Genomic DNA, 20,843 nt, shown 5'->3' on the forward strand with positions numbered 1-20,843 from the left:
AACAAGAAAGAACTCATTAATCTATATCTTTCGAATATGAAGCCGCAAACCATCAGTGATTTTTCTGCATGTACAGATGTAAAAAATAATAAAAAAAGCTTATAGTTTAAAGATGCACACTTTATAACATTTACAATAATATTAATTATAAAAATAATCACAAAAAATTTAAGTAACCCATTTATATAAGCAAAAATATGAATACTATTAAAATATTTTTTGGGATAAAAAGTTGAAAAGAATGTAATTCAGACATTACATACATAATAGGAGTTAATATATATCCTTAATTATATAAAATTTTATGTATATTAAACTAATTACCTTAATTTAAAGATTTTCTATAATTTTGTGGTATAATGATATTGAGCAAATAGAAACTCTTGAATATGTACTTCACTTCTTACTATTACTTCAAACCATTAAGTTTAAAATATTTATAGGTAACATAAGCTATACAAAAAATAAATACTAGAATTGATAAAAAAATACCATAAGTATTCTGCATCATCATAAACGTAAATATCATAGCAATAAATACCAAAATTGGCTTTATAACAGGAAGTATTATTTTAAAAAGAGATACTGTAGATTTATGTGAAATTTTATGTAAGCTATCATATTTAGTATTCAATAATTTTGCTACTTTATTTTCGTAATTTTTATCGAATTTCTTTAAACGATAACTTATCGATGATGTTTTTTTTGGTTCTATTTGTTCATAATTTTTCATAGGAATATGTTTCTCATTTAATTTTCCACTTCCTGTTTTATGATGAATATTATCAATACTACTATCATAATATAATGAATCTTGAGATGTTTCCTCTGTGTCATCATATGTAGATAGATCACTTAGGCTTTCTAAATCACTATCAAATGTCATTGAATCGTAATGCGATTTTTTGGAATTATCTCTATATTTTAATGAGTTTGATGGTTTTTGAAAACTGTTATTATACACTCCTTTTTTATAATTTTCTTGTAAACCGAAATTTTGTATTAATGCATTTAATTTATTAGCAAAATGATCATCGTCTTCATCCAGTAAATGCATTGCTTTTTCTTTCAAGGTTAAGTATTTCTGTTGAAAATTTACATCAGTTTCACCAATCAATATCCTGCTTACTCTTGCATTTGGTGCATTATTTAGGTTGGTTTTCTTATGGCATGTTTTTCCAGAGTTATTTGACTAAAAATTAGGGTAAATATAAAATTTTTTAAATTATGTATTTATTTCGATATTAATAAAATACTAGTTTTTTATAATGAAAATGTAAGATTACAAAAGTATAAGAATTATTGAATATAAAAAAATTATCCTACTTCATAGGAATTCTGGCATATCCATACTAAAATAGTAAATATGAAAATGTTAGGAAAAGATAAGTATATAGTAGTTTGTACCATGGTGTTGTATTTATTTTTAAATAATGAGCTTTTCTGATAACAGAATTTTTAGCAATCCACCTTTTTCTTTACTAATAAAAAGAAGATTTTTCTGTATTGTTTATTTATTGTTTTATGTTACTTAAAAATTTTAAAATTCTTTACTTTTATATATAATTTAAAAATATAATTATAACATATATATTAATAATCGTAACTAAGAGAATGAATTAAATAAAAATATTTTTAGGAAATTTTCCACATAGTAATTTTATTAAAATAAAATATAAATAATAATAGATCTTAGAAAAGTTGTTATTTATGTATTCAGTGGAACAAATATTCTATAAATAAATTACTTATAAGGAATCCTATTTAATATATATTTATTTCCTACTCTTAAAATTTTTTTTTTTTGTTATTTTGGTTAACAAAATGAATGAAACGTAATGAAATTACAATAAATTATAATTATGTATAATTTAAATTGTGAAAAGAAATAATTTCAAATTCGTACGTAACAATATAACGAATGATAATTTTAAAGTTCCATAAGATCTTTTTACGTACAGAAATGTTTAAAATAAATTGCAATATGTATAATAATTATAACAACATTAATATTATACAATAGATATAATAAACTAGAATTTAATTAAAACACTAGTAAAATAAACACATTATTAGCACTAATAAATATCAAGCTATAATCCATAATGTATATTTACGACAAATATATAGAATTTTAAGATTATTATATATTTTTTTTGATATGTAATATAAATGAATGATATATTCTATTTAAATAATTTAAAACACTAATTTACAAGTACGGTGATGATATAATATGTACCTTTAATTTTTAATTAAAAATTTATTAAATACAACATAAAAAAAAATTGTAAAAATAAAATTTTCAAAATTCATGAGTTTTCTTCGAAAATTATTGCTATTAAAAATGGAAAATATAATTAAAAAAAAAAAAAAAATTAATAAAAAATATAAAGTATAAAATGTAAAATTTATTTAAAAATGTTATAAAGTATAATTTTTACAAAGGTAATTTACATGTTAATGATACTTTTAATTATTATTATGTATTCAACGATGAATAATAATTAGAAAATACTTATAATAAGGTAAAAAATAACTCATCCAATATAAAAATAGATTGATTAAATCACGTTTAAAAAATAAAGTGTTAATGCATGTAAAAAAGGATTAGTAAAAATTTTACACATTTTTACTTTATAATATCAAATTATTATTAATTTTTTTTTTCAAATTTTATTTATATTTACATATATAATGTACGTATATTTCTTGAAAAAATATAAATATATCTTCTTTTTATTAAATATTTTTGCTGTGCTATGAATTGATAATGCATAAGTTAAATTCTGTTATTATTATACATGTAGCTTTTTTATAATAATTTATTCATTACTATATTTAATTTTTTTTTTTATTTATGAATACATATATATATCTTCGTTGGTAAAAGAAGTTTTTTTTAAATGGAAATGATTAATTGTATATTAATTGATATATGAAAAACTTTTTTTTTATATTACCTTATTATTTATATTAATTAATTATATAATAAATGTTAAAATAATTTTTATGTACATTTATATGAAAATTTTTTTAATAAAATGTAACGAAGTATATGTAAATATCTATTGGAAATATCATGTAAAAGTGAAACTAAGTAATAAGTTCCTTGATAATATTACTATTTAAAAATGTATGAATTTTTATGAACATACAAGTGACAAGTTTGTTTTTATATATGAATAAAAATGTTTTATATTATTTAAAAATGATAAAATTAATTACTATGTAAAAGTAGTACTGGAGTTTCCTAGCGAAGAAGTTGTTAAATATTTAAATCTATATATATAGCTCTTTATTATGTTCATTATTAGTTTATTGTCTATTCCTTTAGTTTGAAAGAACAAACCATAACGAAAGTTGTCATTTTATAGAATCTCTTATGAATCATATAATACATTTGTTGATGTGGGTAAAACATCGTGTAAGTTCCCCTATTCGTAAATTTTGTACATAAAATATGAATTACTACGATATATTACAAGAAAAAAATTATTTAACATAATGCATAATTTCATTCGTCATACATTTATTAATAAAAAAACTAGCAAAAAATTAGTAATAATTCAAAGGAACCTTTCAATTTGGTAAAAGTTTAGTTGAATTGATCTGTTAATATATAAATATATATATATATAAGAATAATATTAATACTTAATATTGCTACGAATAAGATGTTTAGATAAAGGTATGAACAAAAAATTTTTTTTTGAAATATTTTTAAAGAAATTAATACATAATGAAATTATAATAAGAAGGCATATATAATACCAATAGTATGTTACTTAATGACCAATGTTAGTATTTTCATTTATGATCACTTATATTAATTATAATATATAGATAATATAAATAGTTTTCATTTTAAATGAGCGGGTATTGTTCATTAGAAGTATATAATACATAAAATGAAACTGCTAATTAGTATGATTGTAATCAGAATGTAAAATATGAATTAAAAAAATTAAAAAAGTATTGCTTTTTACGGATTAAACAATTATGACAAATAAATTAAGGGAATAATAATATTGTTCTTTATATTTCAATGGTTAATGCAATGTATTAATTTGTTCTAAATTGAAGTAATTAATGATTTTAATGAATTTACTTATATGTTTTGTCTAATTATATACGTAATAAAAATGTACATCTATATATAAAGTAAATTAAGTATATTTTTCTTTTTTCCGCATAATTATATTATAAACAAAAAAACAAAATATAAAATAAAAGGAAAAAAAATAATTTTTTCTGTAACTTCAAAAATAATTTATTCGAAGGCGAAAAATAAAACAAGAAAATTTAATATATCTATGCTTTACATTCTAAATCTTAGATTTGTTTACACCCTTAATATTCTATTACCGAAAAATAATAACATATTTTAAATGAATTAAAACTCAATTATTTTCTTATCAACTTGTACGATCGATTAAGATGTTATATGCATATTAATGCCATAACTCTTTTTTCGAATGTCTTTTAGAATTAATTTAACAACAATTTACACGTTCTCCGAATACTCCAAAATATTTTTATCTTTCTTTTTTGTTAACAGCATACCCTATATATGGAACATATTGAAGGGATATAAAGACATATCTATTTCTTTTTTTTGTTCTGTATAATTTTTACAAGTTTAATGTTCCTAAAATAGGGAATGTAATGTACTATTATTAAATGTTTTATATATGTGAATAATACTTTTATTTTTTAAATATGTATTATTCCATTGTTCTTTATTAATATAAGAATTATAATGAAATCGTTAAATTATATATTAAATTAATAAAAAAAACATTAATCTTCATATTGTGTTATATACATATTATAAAAAGTGATATTCAACATTACATATAAATATATATCTTAATATGAAAGGAAAGTAAATTAACACAAAGAGTAGTAATAATTTTTTAATGTTTCCATAGTGAATAAGAACTGTCGTTATATTAAATATCTGAAAAAGTAATTTCCTCTGAAGGTAAAACACAGTATTATATATTCACAAAATTATAAAATTTAGATATTATATTAAACAAAAAAGGTTTAAACAATTTAACAATATAAAAAAAAATGGAATAATTGTTAAGAAATAATATGTACATAATTAAAATAATTCTTATGTTAGGTTCTAATCTGCACTTTAATCTTATTATTGTTGAACCATGGTTAAAAAGATTTTACTATGTATTAATTATATATATATATAAACTATATATATTTTAGAAATATAAGCTATAAATAGAATATATATTAGATTTCACTAAAAAAAAATTAGTTATTAAGTAATAAAACAAAAAACATTAGTAAATACTTTATGAATTAATATACGAATATTTAATTTATACAAATTAATTTTTTTTTATATATTTACCTTAGCATTTTTCTTCTTTTACTTAATGAAGGCTTAATATAATAATGTACTTATAAAAATTCATATAGGAATAAAAAACATTATATACAATTAGAGCACTTTTAAAATAAATGCATTTAAGTCATCATATTTCACATATATTTTTCTGTTTTATATTATTCATTACATTTTTCTTTTTATATAATACTTTTATCACAAAATTGGAGAAATCTGTTTCATTGACACCACCTGAGTTTACTTGAATAACATAGGAATATACTTATGATATATAATTTTCAACATTTTGGGTATATTCTTCATTTATTTCAACTTACTTGTTAACTTTATTAAAATTATCATTAGAATTTACATGTGTATCATTTTTTCTTATCCATTCTTCTACCTTCTGTCTGAAACTGTTTTCCACAGTATAATAATGAATTTCTTTATATGTACTACTTTATAAGATATTGGTGTTCTCCTCATTTATGTGTTTTGATATGTGTTATTTTTTATTTTAATTTTCTCCTTCCTCTATGCATTTAAGCAAGTACTCAAATGTAATTCATTATTTTCTATGCACTCCCCCTTTTTTGCTTTCACCTAATGCCATCATAAGTATCAATATGCAAAATTTGGTTATTAAGTATTTTTTTTTTATATTTATTTAATAATTCATAATTTTCATTTTACTCGAATTCTTCTATATGTATTAGTGATATATTATCATTACTTTCTTTAGTATCGTATTCATTTTACACTTACTCCTTTTCTTCTATGAACCTTTTAAACTTTTCCTGTTCAATATTCTGTTTTATTAATATACCCTTTTTTTATGGCGACTGTCTTGCTGTATTTTTTTGTCTTTCGAAAAAGGGAATTCTGTTATATTCTTTTGAAAGGTTGTTTTCCAATTCTTTTATTTTCTCAAGATCAGCTTTTTTTTTTTTTTTTTCCGTGCATCTTTCAAATTGTTAAAACACAATTCTCTTTTCAGTTTTTCAGGAAAACTTTTATATCCTGTCTTCTTATTCCTTTAAATTTTTTGTTCTTCAATATAATTTATACCTTTAATATTATTCATTATCAGTTCATCATTTGCTAATTTAGTAAATATTCTATATACTTCTTTTGTGAACTATTATAGGGGTACTTCTAAAAATTGTTCTTTGTCTAATTCCCATTGTTCATTTCTGCATGTTTCGAGTACATCCATATGTACTTCTCTAACAGTTATGGCACTGTCCTTCTTTTGCTTTAATGGGTTTATATTTTGTTTCAAGTTAAATTCATGTATTTTTATTTTTTTATGATTATTTCATCATACTATATGGGGTGTTCTAAACAATAATATGTTAAAAACTTACTTTTTATATAAGAGTGTGAAGGTACTAATATTTTAAGTAATCGGACTGTTCTTCTTTTTATTTTGGTTTTCTCTTTTTAAATACCTTAATAAAGCGTACTTCAATATAAAAAGAATATATTTATAAAATAAATTAATAGAGTAACTAACTGTTTATCACGTTTTTAATACTAATTTTATGTTCCCTTAATAAAATGCGCATATACAATAATAATTAGAAATATTATTTATATAGATAATACGTATGTGTTAGTTTTCTTTATAGATATGTAACTTAATGTTAAATATATATGATCTTTGGGAAGTTATTTTAAAAATAGGAAAATAAGTAACATTATAGGTACCTGGGAATTCAGTGGATTCAGTAGAAGAAGAAGAATGTGAAGAATTTGATTCTTCAGTAGAAAACAACGTATTAATAGAATATCAACTATTCTTATTGTTTTAATTTAAAGTTTTAATTTTTCATCTATAGATACAAAATACGGAGTAAAATTTGCTGTTTCAGTTTCCATATTTGTAGTTTGAGTAAGAAGTGATATTTCATTTTGTGTTTTACTTGAATGTGGAAATATATCTTCATCTGGAATGTTATCTTCAGATTTAGATGGATATGTAACTGTATTTAAACTTTGTATTTTTTCTGGAAATTTATATTCTTGTTCAAGCGGAGAATTATCACGTACAATTGTATTCAAGATTAGATAATCCTTAATTTTATTGAATATTTAAGGATTTAGTATGCCTCATTTTAACTCTCGAAAATTATTATTTTTTTTTAAATATTTGCATATTTAGAATAGTCTTTAACGAGAAACCCGCCTTTCTCAGAATAGTCCTTAATTTCATTCAACACAAATTACTGTTTACGGGTATTTATACATGTAGGATTAGTATTACAAATGAATGTATTATAATCGCATTTTTAAAATGATTTATATGTTGAATACATATATTTTTTTTTTTTTACAGAGATCTTCTACTTCATATTTCAAATTTAAAAGTTCCATATAATTCTCTTTTAAAAGTATAGGGAATTTGCCATATTTACTGTTCATGTTAAAAGAATGCATTATCGATATCTCAAGTTCTATATCATAATGATATTGTTGAAGATATATTAGAAATTCCATCTTTTTTTTTATTAGATTATTAGAGAATACTTAGCAATTTTGCTTAATATGTTTTTTCCTTTACACTTTATTTAAGGAAGGTGTTTCTTTTATAGTACATTCTTTAATCTTTTTGATTTGGAGATTACTACGTTATTGTAATGCTTTAAAATATCATACAGCTAATTACGACCAAGATTCAAAGGAATCATTAGAATGTTTTTGATAATTCATTTTTACGTTCGTTATATTATTACTCTTTTTATCCTAATGTAGCAATTTATTCATAAATCTAGGAATATTAAAAAAGAGTGAATATTATTGGGTAGATGATCCATTTCTCAGTATAACAATACATAATTGCTCTAGATGGTAAATAACCATCTGAGAGAAAAATACAAAATTATATCTTTTTATTTATGAATAACTTATCTTAAAATTTGATATATAGTAACAGGAATAACAAAATCATAATCTACATAAGGATCAATATAACTAAAAAATAATTGAATACATTAATATTTATTTTATGTTCTTGTTATCATTCTGTACCCTAAATAAATATATCACAACTGTATATACATTCTTATCATATTTTGATATTAAGTAGAAGCCTGGGATATATTTTTATATAAAATGTAAGCTCAATTTTTAAAGAAAATGAAAAATATCATTAAGAAGTAACATATATATTACATTAATAAGTGATATAAAATTTAATGTGTAATTTTATTATCAATTTAAATATTGCGTCTTTTTTTTTTTTTTTTTTTTTTTTCTTAAAAAAAAATACACATATATTAAAATTATAATCTGTGTTAATTTAAATAATTTTATTTATCCTTTTATTTTTGCAAAAATATAGAAACTATAAAAAAAATTATTGCTTGCACTGGAAGAATATTTTATTTTTATTGTTTTAATTTAGTTATTAATTTTTGATATAGTTCATTATAGTGCTTTAATTGTTTTGTTAATATTTTTTTATATTTAATATATTGTATGTACACATAAGACTTGCTAATATAAAAAATATATTACATTGTTGCTGGGAATGTGGAAACTGCATACTATTAACAATTACTTATGGAACATAATAATATATATATATATATATATATTAGTTACATAAGGATTAATTATTTATGGTATATATTATTCTTTTTATTAGTTTTTAAATTGTATAATTTATTAATTATATGTGTTCTTCTGTTTAGGGTTATTACTACTAGACATGAATTATTTCATTTGGAGTATATTTTAATTAATTAAGGGTATGTTTAAGTATATTAGTTAAGGAAAAAGTATTTGATTAGTTATACAATATTTGAAAAATTATTATGATATAAATATAACAAAATTAATTATAAGGTTAATTAAAAGGAAAAAGAATAACTTTGTATTAAAAAAAAATAATAATATAACAATTCCACGTAAATAGAATAATTTATTAAGTTAATTTACACAAAAAATATTTAGGTGTATAATTATTTTTCTTTAATTATTCATAGACATATTCGAATAAATAGATTAAAAGGATGTTAATTATTTTTTGTTTTTTTTCTACATATGACTACTATATAAAAATGTCTGTTTAATATTATTAATATATATTTATTTAACATGACAAATATAAAAGCTTATGTATTATTTTATGATTTTTAAAACCTGAATTTGAAAGTTTAATTATAGAACAATTTAAACGTATTACTAACAATATATGTTAATCTATTATAATGAAAATATATTATTTCTAATTTTATTGCTACATTTGAAACAAATACATAAGATACGGAATATAAAAAGAAAACTAAAAACCAAAATAAAAAATATTAATATTGAATTGTTGTAAATGATTAAATCACATAAATAATTTAGTTATTATAGTTATATATGATGAATCTTTTATATTAAGCGATTATTGTTTTCATTTTAGTTTTTTGTACTTTTATCCACTTTTGTATTGTTTTACTCTTTTTTTTGGTATTTTGAACGAGAATTGTATCCCATTTCTTTTTAATATATATTGCATAATAAGAATTTACAATGGAACGAATATAAAAATAGTTTGTGCTGTTTTACGATATTACATATTACAGTTGTATTTAGTAAATTACATGCACGGAAAAATATATTAATTAATAAACATGTAACGGTCGATGGATATGAACAAAAATAAAGAAAAATATTATATTGTCCAAAATTTGCAAGCTTATGTATAGAACTTCATAAAATTAGTTTTTAAATATTTTTATAAAAATATTTATCTTTTATTTTTTATAAAATTATATAATTGCTAAAAGATATTATTAATAACTTTTTCAGTTGATTTATTTGTAGTTTTTTTTTACCTTTTTTATTTTGAAAACATATTGTTTTTTTTTATGTTTTAAAAGAATAAGAGAATAAAACCTTCAGATATATCAATACATAAGTTTTAGTTTAGCTTTATTTATTACAAATGTACTTAAAATATAAAAAACGATATATTAAAAAAAATTTTTTTTTTGGGTTCCTATATTACATTATTATGATAATTAGAAATTAATATTCTAACAAAAAAAAAAAAAAAAATTGGTTATTTATCTGAATTTTATAAGATTTACTAATTAAACAAATACTAATTTATATTTTTAAAAGGGATAATAAATGATAACTTTTTATATTATTATTTTTACATGTTCTATATGAAAATTTATAAATTATAGTAGTACATAATTTTTGTAAGTTATTATGATATATACACAAATGCATAAAAATAAATTTATGAAAAATAAGTAATTTTTAGCTAAATATTTAAATAGAAAAAAAAGGTGTTACGAAAAATGTGGAATAGAGTTATATAAATATATACTTAAATATATGTATTAAAATTAATTAAAAAATTTTAAAGATTATTAAAAATTTTGCTAAGGTATTCATTATGCTTAGTACAGTAGTGTGAATATTAATATAAGGAATTTATTGTTTTAGAATATTTTAACATAATAATATAATTATATAATATTTGTGTAATCTACTTTTTAGTAAGTTTTCGTAATAATACCACAGGACGTATACCGCTTACTAGAAATAAAAAATGAGAAATGTAAAATTTCTATAATTATAAATTTAATGTTTACAAAATAATGTTTTCATAAACTAAATCAGCGTTAAATAATGGTAAGTTCATATAAAAATATTCAACATTTTGAACTATATAATGGTTCTACAAAAAACAGGAAAAAGTATTAAAATAGGTAAGGTTAACAAATAAGAATAATATGTTTTAATAACATTTTATATTTAAAATTTCATTTATATTAAAAAAAATAATTGTCTCAATATATATATATATATATATATATATTTTTTTTTTAATATATATATACATAAATATTAGTATAAAAGGATAATATTTTCCGTGCGAGCACATTTAGTCAGATAGAAATTGTATATATTTTTATTAAAAATGTATTATGGAATAAAAATTATATGGAGGTAGTATTCTGATTTTATTTGTGTGTCATCATAAAGATTAGTAATTTTTTTTTTTTTTGTATTATGTTAATGTGAATATATGAAACTTTTTTTCTTAAATTTTAAGAAATATGATAGAGGGCTTACAAGCAGTACAATTATTCTTAATAGAAGTATCGTATTTTTCACTTTAATGTAATTTGTTATTACTATTTCATATTATTATTTAGTATTAAATTATGTTAGATAATAGCCTTAAAAAAGAAAAAGAAAGAAAATGATAAATAATGAATTTGTTTCATAATTGCTTTGTATAGAAAAAAACGAATTATATAGAGAACATAGATCATAAACAATATATTTCCGATGTAAATAAAATATGTTAGCACATTAAAATAAATTATAAAATTAATTCTTTATCTCAAAATAATGATAAAATTTTTTTGGTTAAAACATTTATTATCAAGTTTAGTTCAATAAAGAAGAGAACGCTAAATCATGATATGCATTAATAAAAAAGGTCAAAACAGCATTTACAAGTAAAAATATTAAAATACTTATATTAATTCAATGTAAAGTAGTTGGAGTATAACATAATAGATATATCAGTTTAATGTGAGCATATATAATTTCAAATGGATTATGTAATATAATGCAAATATTGTTGAAATATTAGGAATTTTGGTTAAATTCTAAAAATTTAAACTAGACACATGAATTAGTGTTATTTAAAGGCACAATTTTACAGTTACGTCTTATTTTTAGAAAAATGTGGAGTTAAGTAACAATAATATATATACCTCGTTATAATTAATTTATTATTAAAATTTGAAACTAAATAAAGAAGAAATAGCAATTGGTACAATGAGGAGACATGGAATATCTATATCTGGCTATATTAATAAAAATAGAATTAAATTGCTATTTAGTGTTATTTTTAGACATGTCCAAAAAAGTAATATGAATGTTGGTACTGCAATAATGGATACATTAGTATAATAGCAGATTGTAATTAATATGAAAAAAAAGAATGAAATCCAAAATAATTAAAGCATGTCTTACTAGAATTATGATTGTTTTAACATTATAAAGTTATTATTTATCGAGGAAGATTTTAAAGTATTAAAGTTAGTTAACAAAATATTAAATGAAAAAATGTATTAACACAATTTTTTATTTAACAATAGTTCCAAAACAAAAACTGTTATAGAAATGCTAACAGAAAAGAAGAGATTAGTCATTAACATTATATATAACATTATAACAAAAGTTATATAAAAGTTAGAGTAATAATTAAGAAAAATGTTATTGTAGAAAATATAAATGTATCTTTACTATTCAGTCAAAATGAAATAATAATATAATATTACGTTAGGTAATGTATTGGAAAGTTGGAAATAATGTGAAAACTACCACTTTTTTTGGAAAATGAAATAAGGAATATCAAATTAAACAAGATCCTGTGAAATGGTTAATATGATGGTAAATATGAAAAAAATAATTTTTTTATAGAATAACGAAAAAGTGAAGAATAGGAAAATATTTCACAATACAATATCCACATATTATTAAAAAAATAAAAAAATGTTAATTGTAACTATGTGATATGCATAGGTCCTATAAATAATACATAAAATAATTAAAAAAAAATAAAAAAAATAAAATCCTCCGTAGTATATATATATGTATAAATGTGGTGTATTATACGTTTATTTAAGATAAAATAAAATTATATAAAAAATTGAATAAATATATTTTAGCAAAGATTTGCAATAGAACCTCCTTAATTAGTATTATTGTCCTAGGTTGTAGCGATTGTGTGTGTATTTAACAAGAAATTTATATTTTTTTAATCCAATAATCTATATGTAATTTCATTGCAACTAATACAAATAAAGGAAATATAAGTGAAATTGTAATCGTAATATACTCTATATTTTATATGTACAAAACAACACACAATTAAGTATGCAAAGGAACAATTTATTATATATATTAACCTGTTACCTAATTTTAAAAAAGGAGCTACGTTTATCAATGTTAGAAAATATATTTAAAATTGCGAATAAGCATATGGTTATGGCAGGGCATATGCTTTTAGTAAAACGGTATTACTATATATATACCTATATATGAACGTAAAAGTAATGATATGAATTGTTAAAGAAGGGTCACCGAAAAATATATAACTTTAACATATATATTTTTTAATGCATAAAAAATAAAATAGTAATAATAGAATTATTAAAAAAGAAGATATTTTTAGAATATTAATCAAATATTTTATCGTGAGAACAAGACAAATAGTATAAGTACTATGTCAATTAAAATATAATATACATAATTTTAAAATGATTTCGATGAATTTTATTTTGAAATAAAATGGATCCTTTTTTTCAAGTATTCTCTTTTCATTTGAAAATTTTATTTATACATCAATTGTTAGAATTTAGTATTTTTAATAATTTTATTTTTTATTATATCCCGCTTTTTTGTTATGGATGAAATAATTTACAAAAATGCTCTAAGGGAAATTAGAATCTTTTTATTTTATATTTTTGCAATTATACCAGTTATTCATTTGTTGTTTATAAGTTGTATCACGAAATGTGCTAACTTTAGTAGTTTAATATATCCATTTTTTATCGGAGTTTTTATATTTATTTTTAGCTATAACATTTGTCTTTTTTATCTGAATATATTTCTTAATTTAAAGCTTTTTCTTTACGCCATAAAATGCACTGTTTGCTATATATCCTTTTCGTAACGAAGATATGCTTATATTAATCAAATAAAAAAGTTTATCCATTTTTTATTTTTTCAACATATTCAAATATTTAGGTAGATCTTTGTTTTTTACATTATATACCATTTAAATCGAAAGTTTTTCTTCTCTGTAAACTATTTCTCCCCAATTTTCCCATTTTTCAATTTGAATTTATAAAAGGCATCATCTTGGGATATACCGAAGGTTCACCATCTTTTCCACTTTTTGTATTTGTAATATTTGGAATCTACTTGAATCCATTAATTCATTTTGTCTTTTTTTCATTAACATATTTCTTTATATTTTAAATAATGCACTTTTTCAATTTTTCCAATCTGGAGCATTACTTTACAATTTGCATTGGTGAATAAGGAAAAATTTGAAAATTATGATTTTTTATTTTATTTTTTTGAAATATTAAATAAAAATAAAATATATATGTATATATGATAAAGACAGTACACTAAAAAAGATTTTAAAGGGATACGTTTCTTAGGACACTTACGAAAAAAGGAAAATGAAACTTTAGGTAATGTGTTAAGTACTTATATCTAAAAGAAAGAAAAAAAAAAATTAATTGAAAGTTATAACACATAAATGACAAATAAATTTATTATAAAAAAACATTAGAAAATGTATAATATTTGGGATTCATTATAAAAATGGTTACAATTTATAGCATGTTATCAGTTCTTATATAAAATAAAATAGTACAAAACATATATAATATATATATATTAACATAAGATTATTAAATAGAGCCATGTTAATTATTTTGATTAAGAATTACTGTTAATAATTATTTATCCAAGAAGAAAGTTATTACGCATATATCAATAAATTATGGGTAGTCTTCTTATTTTTTTATTATTAAAAATTGTCCAAACGTAGATAAGACATTATGGTAAAAAAGTTATAAAATTTACACACAAAATATTGTATAAAATTAATTAATGAAAAAATTATTCTAATAAAGTAATTACACATTCTGTGTAATTTTATTTAGGAATTAAATTGTTTATATTTTTATTCATAAATTTAAAAAACAAAAGTTTATTTATGTTAAATATCCCAAGTATAGAAGTATTATTTTACGATATAGAAAAGTATACATATACTAATAACTAAGAAATAGTTTTATAATAAAAAAGCATAATGGTAAATATGATTTTAAATTATAAAATACAAAAAAAAAAAAAAAAAAAATTAAAAAAAAAAAAATATACTTCAATATATTAAATAAACATATAACAAAAAATTATATACAGAATAAACACTAATAAAATAAAAATGTAACGTATGGCACGTAAATATAAAAAAAATTGTGCATTCTAATTTATGATTAGAAGTCACGTTCAGAATTAGAGCTGTTCTAATTTTGAGTTTATTTAAGTTTTCATATGTAGAGAATTCCCTTCGTTTTTGTTTTTCATTAATTTAGTTTCATGTTTTTCCATAATCATCTTAAATATTTAAGAAATAAATAATATATTTCATTGATCTTTGTAATATGAAATAACGTTGGCTAATAATGCTCTATTTTATACTGTAATTATTTGTATCTCTTATTCTTCATTTATTTGGTATGAAAATATGTACTTTTGAAATCATGTAGAGAAATAATTTATAGCTTTTCTTCGTTCATTTTACTATAATATATATTTTTTTTATGCGAATTCACTATTGTCCATGTTGCTCATGTTGTCCTAGTTCTTCTTGTTTTTCTTTTTCTTCTTGTTCTTCTTGTTATCTATGTGATCCATGTTGTCCACAATGTCCAAGTTATCCATGTTGTCCGTGTTGTCTATGTTATCCATGTTGTCTACAATGTCCAAGTTATCCATGTTGTCCGTGTTGTCCAAGTTATCCATGTTGTCCGTGTTGTCCAAGTTATCCACGTTGTCCGTGTTTTCCACGTTTTCTGTGTTTTTCTTGTCGTCCATATTCTTCTCTTGAAGCCATACTTTCCATTGTTCATTTCGTAACCATTTTTCATAAAAGAATTTTATCCAATCCTTATAGAATTCCACATTACATTTACCCCAATCTCTCAACGTAGTGCATTTCTGCGCAACGTATCTTGCATAAATTTCGTTAATTAATTGTAACCATTCTTTTCTTTCTCTTTCATGTCTAGAATTCCAGATATTATACTGTGCAGTCTTTACGTAAAATTCGGGATCTACACTTGAACACGCTTTGTTTTTCCATTTTTTACAAAAACGTTTTTCTTTTATGTATTCGGGGTGTGAATCAAATTCGTATTTCTTTTTTTTATACCACTTAATCAATTTGCATGTCATCGTTATATTGTAGTCGGATATACTATTATTAAACCACCTTACATATTCAGATTTCAAATGATTTACTCCGTATATTTTAAACCATTTTCTCCACTTACTATCACTCCAATTTGCGCATACATCATTAAGATTTGTATTATAATCTTCCTTCATATTAGGATTATAGTGCATCCATTTATTTTCTAAGTTGTTCAAAAAATTTCCCCATTCCATAGCTGCGTGTTGAAGCCAAGCATTTTTTTCCTCTTGAAAATATTCTAACATTTCTTTTTTCTTCTTCGAAAACCATTTTTCCCATAAAGCACTTTTATATGGTTCTAACGATTCCATTTTTTCTACCCTTGGTCTTAAAACAATCGATGGTATATCTTCAGGCTTGCTATAAGACCTACAAGGTGGCGGCTTTATTTTTTTTCCACAACATGACTAAACAAAATATTAAAATAAAATATATATTTTAAGTTAATTTACTTATTATATTGAATTAACAAAAATATAAATATATATAAATAAAATATTTCTCGTCTTACTCCACTACTGTAATTATGTGATGAACTCGAAGAAGCTAATTTAAATATGGCAACAGAAGCCGATGCAAAAAGAAATATTGCTTTCATCTTTATTAATATCTAAATTTTATTTTCTATTATTAAATTAACAAGATAATAAATCAAATTAAAAAATAATATATGTACTATACAACAATAAGTATAAAAATAAAAACAAAAAAAAAATAGAAAATAGTTTATAAAAAATATTTAAATTATTATTTTAAAAAAAATAATAAAATAAAAGTTTTAAAATTAACAAAAATTTAAGTAAAACAAAAAATTATAAATTATAAATTTATTAAGAAATTAATTTTTTATGGAAACGTTAAAACATTTTAGAGAAACGTCTAAATTTAATAACATATATATAATATATATATATTTTATTTTATATACTGTCAATTAAAATAATTTTTATTAGTATTTAAGGGTTTTTTGTTTAAAAATATTTAATTTTAAAACATAAATATGTAGGATTAATGAAAAACTTAAATTAAACATATATATATATAAAATATGGAGCGTTACAATAGGTAATCATCCTATTCGTTAAATTTTAACTGAATATATTATTAATTTTAGTTAAATTTTTTTTTAATATTTGTATTACTATATACTCCTCATTCAAATATTGTCATTATTTATTTTTTAACTATACGAAAATATAATTTTTGTATATTTTCATTATTATACTAAAATGTATTGATATACGAATGTTAAAAATTAAAATAGAAAAAAATATAATAATAATTAAAATATAGAACTTAATCTTTTATTAAGAATAAACATAAACAGTACTTATATAAAGGTTAATTATATATTGATAAAAAAAACAATTTTATATATAAAATGGATGATTAATATTTCCCTTAAGTAATTTTTTAATTATTTTTAAAGTTTTTTTTATTTAAACTTTTTTAATTTTATTTTTATTTGTTTGAAAATTGTTTTATTTCTATTATTACTTTTTTTCATATATTATTGTAATCTTAAATTTATTTTATTTAATTATGTTTTCTTTACTTTTACTCAATTTTAGTGTTATTTTTTTTGTTCTTTTTTAATTTTTTAAATTGTTATTTATATCTTTTTTTATATTATTTTTTATATCATCTTTTAAAATTTATTCTTATAATTTTGTATGTTATTTTTCTTAATTTAGATTTTGGCTTTTTATGTTATTTTTTCTATCACATTTATGTTATTTTTTTCGTTAATATTTTATGTAGTTTTTTTTATATTTTTTAATAATAAACGAAGTTTCATAAGAATAAATTTTCTAAACAATTGCCATATTTCCAGCTTTGCTTAATTAAAAGAAAACATAATTTTTATATTTTTACTATTTTCTTTTTTTCTTATTTAATAAATGTGTTATTAAAAAATAAGAAAAAATTTAATGAAATATTATTGAGGAAAATAATAATGTAGAAAAAATGTAATTTCTTGTTTTAAATAAAAAAAAATGTTAATGAATTTCAAAAAAAGAAAATGCTTTTATAATATCTTCATTTATTATTTTTTATAATTTTATTTTTATTAACTTAAATATTATTTGTCATATAAATAAATATATTAAAAATGAATGTATAGTTTTACAATTTTGAATTTATTATATAAAATTTTCATTTATTTTTTTGTAAGGCTTTATAAAGGATAATTTAAAAAAATAATAAGAATTTACTGATAAAATAAGCTGTAAATATTAAAAAAATAATTGTTTCTAAACTTTTTTATGAAGAAAATATTGCAATAAGGTAAAAAAATAAAAAAAAATATAAATCTATATAAAATTAATTTGCATATGTGGAAGCGAATATTTTCTTAAAAACCTACATATCACATTGAAAATTGATTAGTAACATGTTATTATAATGACAGCAGAAGAAAATAATTTATAAAATATATTTTCTATACACAATAATAAAATAACACAAAAAGTATAAAAATTCTGTAAAATGGATTTGATATATGAAATTCCCATGAATTATAATATGGTTGTTCTCTTTAGTAATATTTCATAAATCACTAATTTTAATTGTTTTAGATCCTAGGAATTTATAAATAAAATAAAAGTTCAATTCTTCGTAAATGTTGTTCATTATAGAACATTTTCTATATGAGAATTGCCTCCTACAGGTACACTAAAAAATAATATAACATATTGATTTAAAGTGTCTTTTTCTTATTCCACTAAAGATAAAGACTCTTAAAAATAAGGTAAAAATCGAAATTTATAGTAATCATCATGTACTTTCATGTTTACGAGAGTCCTTCATAAAAAAGAAAGTAAAAAATGGGTTATTATATTTTGATATATGCATTTTGGCATAAGACAACAGAATAATATTATATGGGGAAAAGAATATTATAAATATTAAATACATATCATTTTCAATGTAGTAATAGTTGAGATAAAAATTATTTTATTGGGAAAATAAAGGTTGATGTATATTTGTTTTATATGTGGTAATATTTTTATTTTATTAACAGTTAACGTCTTAGAATGAATATGTGAAGGTAAGAGATATTTTATTATGAATGCTGAATTTATTATATGATATAAAATTTTTTATATTATTATGTATAATGATTTGCTATTATATCACATGTTTGATAGCATTTATTAATGTATAAAAATAATAATTAGATAGTGAATCATTTATAAATGTATTCAATAGAAAAATAATTGTTTATAAAGGATGCACATCATATAAAATTATTTTAGAATTATGTTAAACTTGTATAAGTTAAAATAAAATATAAAACTGGTAGTAAATATTACATTATTTATGAAACTTTGGTATTTTAATTTTTGGATTAGTTGCATAAATAAAGAAACGAATAACTGATATATCCATAATTTAAAAGTCATCACAAAATTTTACGAGTAATAAAATATTTGTTTCTTTCTATCCACAAATGTGAAAAAATAGTTGAACATAATGAGTATGCTGATATAGTTAGTATTAGTTCATACAAAAGAAATAATTGAATGTAAAATATATATATTAGGAAGTTTGGGTAAAATCTATGTATAATAAAAAAATGTGTGCTGAAAAAAGCTCATGTATTTTAAAAAAAGAGAGAGTTCATTTTTTTTCTTTTAGATAAACAAAAAAGGAGATATTTGGTTTAACATAAAAAAAAAAAAAAAACAAAGAGATAATTGATAAATTTACGTATTATATATTTATCTAATGAATTTTAATGAAACTCTAACTCTCACACAGTATTAATATTCATTTGATATCATAAATGTATTTACGTTGTTTTGGAGTGCATTACAAATTTGTTTAATATCTATCTTTAAATAATTGAAATATTTTTAAATTATTAATCGAAAGGATAATTACTTTTTCTTTTTTATTTAATTGAAGAGGACATTAACAAAATGTTATAAAATGTTCCAAATTGTACCTAGTCTTTTACAAATATATGCTTCTCATGTATTGAACATTTTGAAAAATTGTTTACTTTTTATTATTCAAGAATATTTATAGCATATAGAATTCAATATATATTAAAAGCTTGTGTTAAAAATACGAACTTGTATATATAAAAATAAATGTATCTTTGTAATACATTTTCAAAAATTGAGGGGTACTTCTTAGAATTAATTACATATATAGACATCAGAAGTATAATAAGTAAGTACTAAAATTATTATCATAAAAATTTTCACGCATTTAATGTATATGTAATCTGAGAAATTTTATCATTAGGTTTAATTTACTTATATCGTTACCTATAACAGTATCTTTCAAATGCCAGTAAAAGCGAAAATTTCTGTTGTATTATTACACCCTATTATGAACTATAATTTTAATGTGCCATTCCTTATTAAGAGAAGCAAAGAATTTATCAGTAAAAATAATTATGTATGTATGTATTATAATTTTAATTAATATTTATTAAATACATGA

General features: G+C 19.9%; 3 protein-coding genes across 3 annotated transcripts; all 3 read right to left on the reverse strand.

The window, feature by feature from the left end:
- Positions 1-409: 409 nt before the first annotated feature.
- MKS88_000064 (uncharacterized protein) lies at positions 410-1,410 on the reverse strand (the record flags this gene model as incomplete). Its single annotated transcript, XM_067214127.1, has 2 exons — positions 410-1,192; positions 1,327-1,410. The coding sequence occupies 2 exons, from the start codon at positions 1,408-1,410 to the stop codon at positions 410-412; spliced, it is 867 nt and encodes a 288-aa protein (XP_067075953.1).
- Positions 1,411-7,174: 5,764 nt separating this feature from the next.
- MKS88_000065 (uncharacterized protein) lies at positions 7,175-7,798 on the reverse strand (the record flags this gene model as incomplete). Its single annotated transcript, XM_067214137.1, has 2 exons — positions 7,175-7,435; positions 7,709-7,798. The coding sequence occupies 2 exons, from the start codon at positions 7,796-7,798 to the stop codon at positions 7,175-7,177; spliced, it is 351 nt and encodes a 116-aa protein (XP_067075954.1).
- Positions 7,799-15,769: 7,971 nt separating this feature from the next.
- MKS88_000066 (tryptophan-rich protein) lies at positions 15,770-16,983 on the reverse strand (the record flags this gene model as incomplete). Its single annotated transcript, XM_067214148.1, has 2 exons — positions 15,770-16,792; positions 16,897-16,983. 2 exons carry the CDS (start codon positions 16,981-16,983, stop codon positions 15,770-15,772), a joined length of 1,110 nt encoding a protein of 369 aa, XP_067075955.1.
- Between the last annotated feature and the right edge of the window lie 3,860 nt (positions 16,984-20,843).

The sequence above is a fragment of the Plasmodium brasilianum genome (genome assembly GCF_023973825.1).
Source record: "Plasmodium brasilianum strain Bolivian I chromosome Unknown PB_00_01, whole genome shotgun sequence".
In the NCBI taxonomy this organism is placed as follows: domain Eukaryota; phylum Apicomplexa; class Aconoidasida; order Haemosporida; family Plasmodiidae; genus Plasmodium; species Plasmodium brasilianum.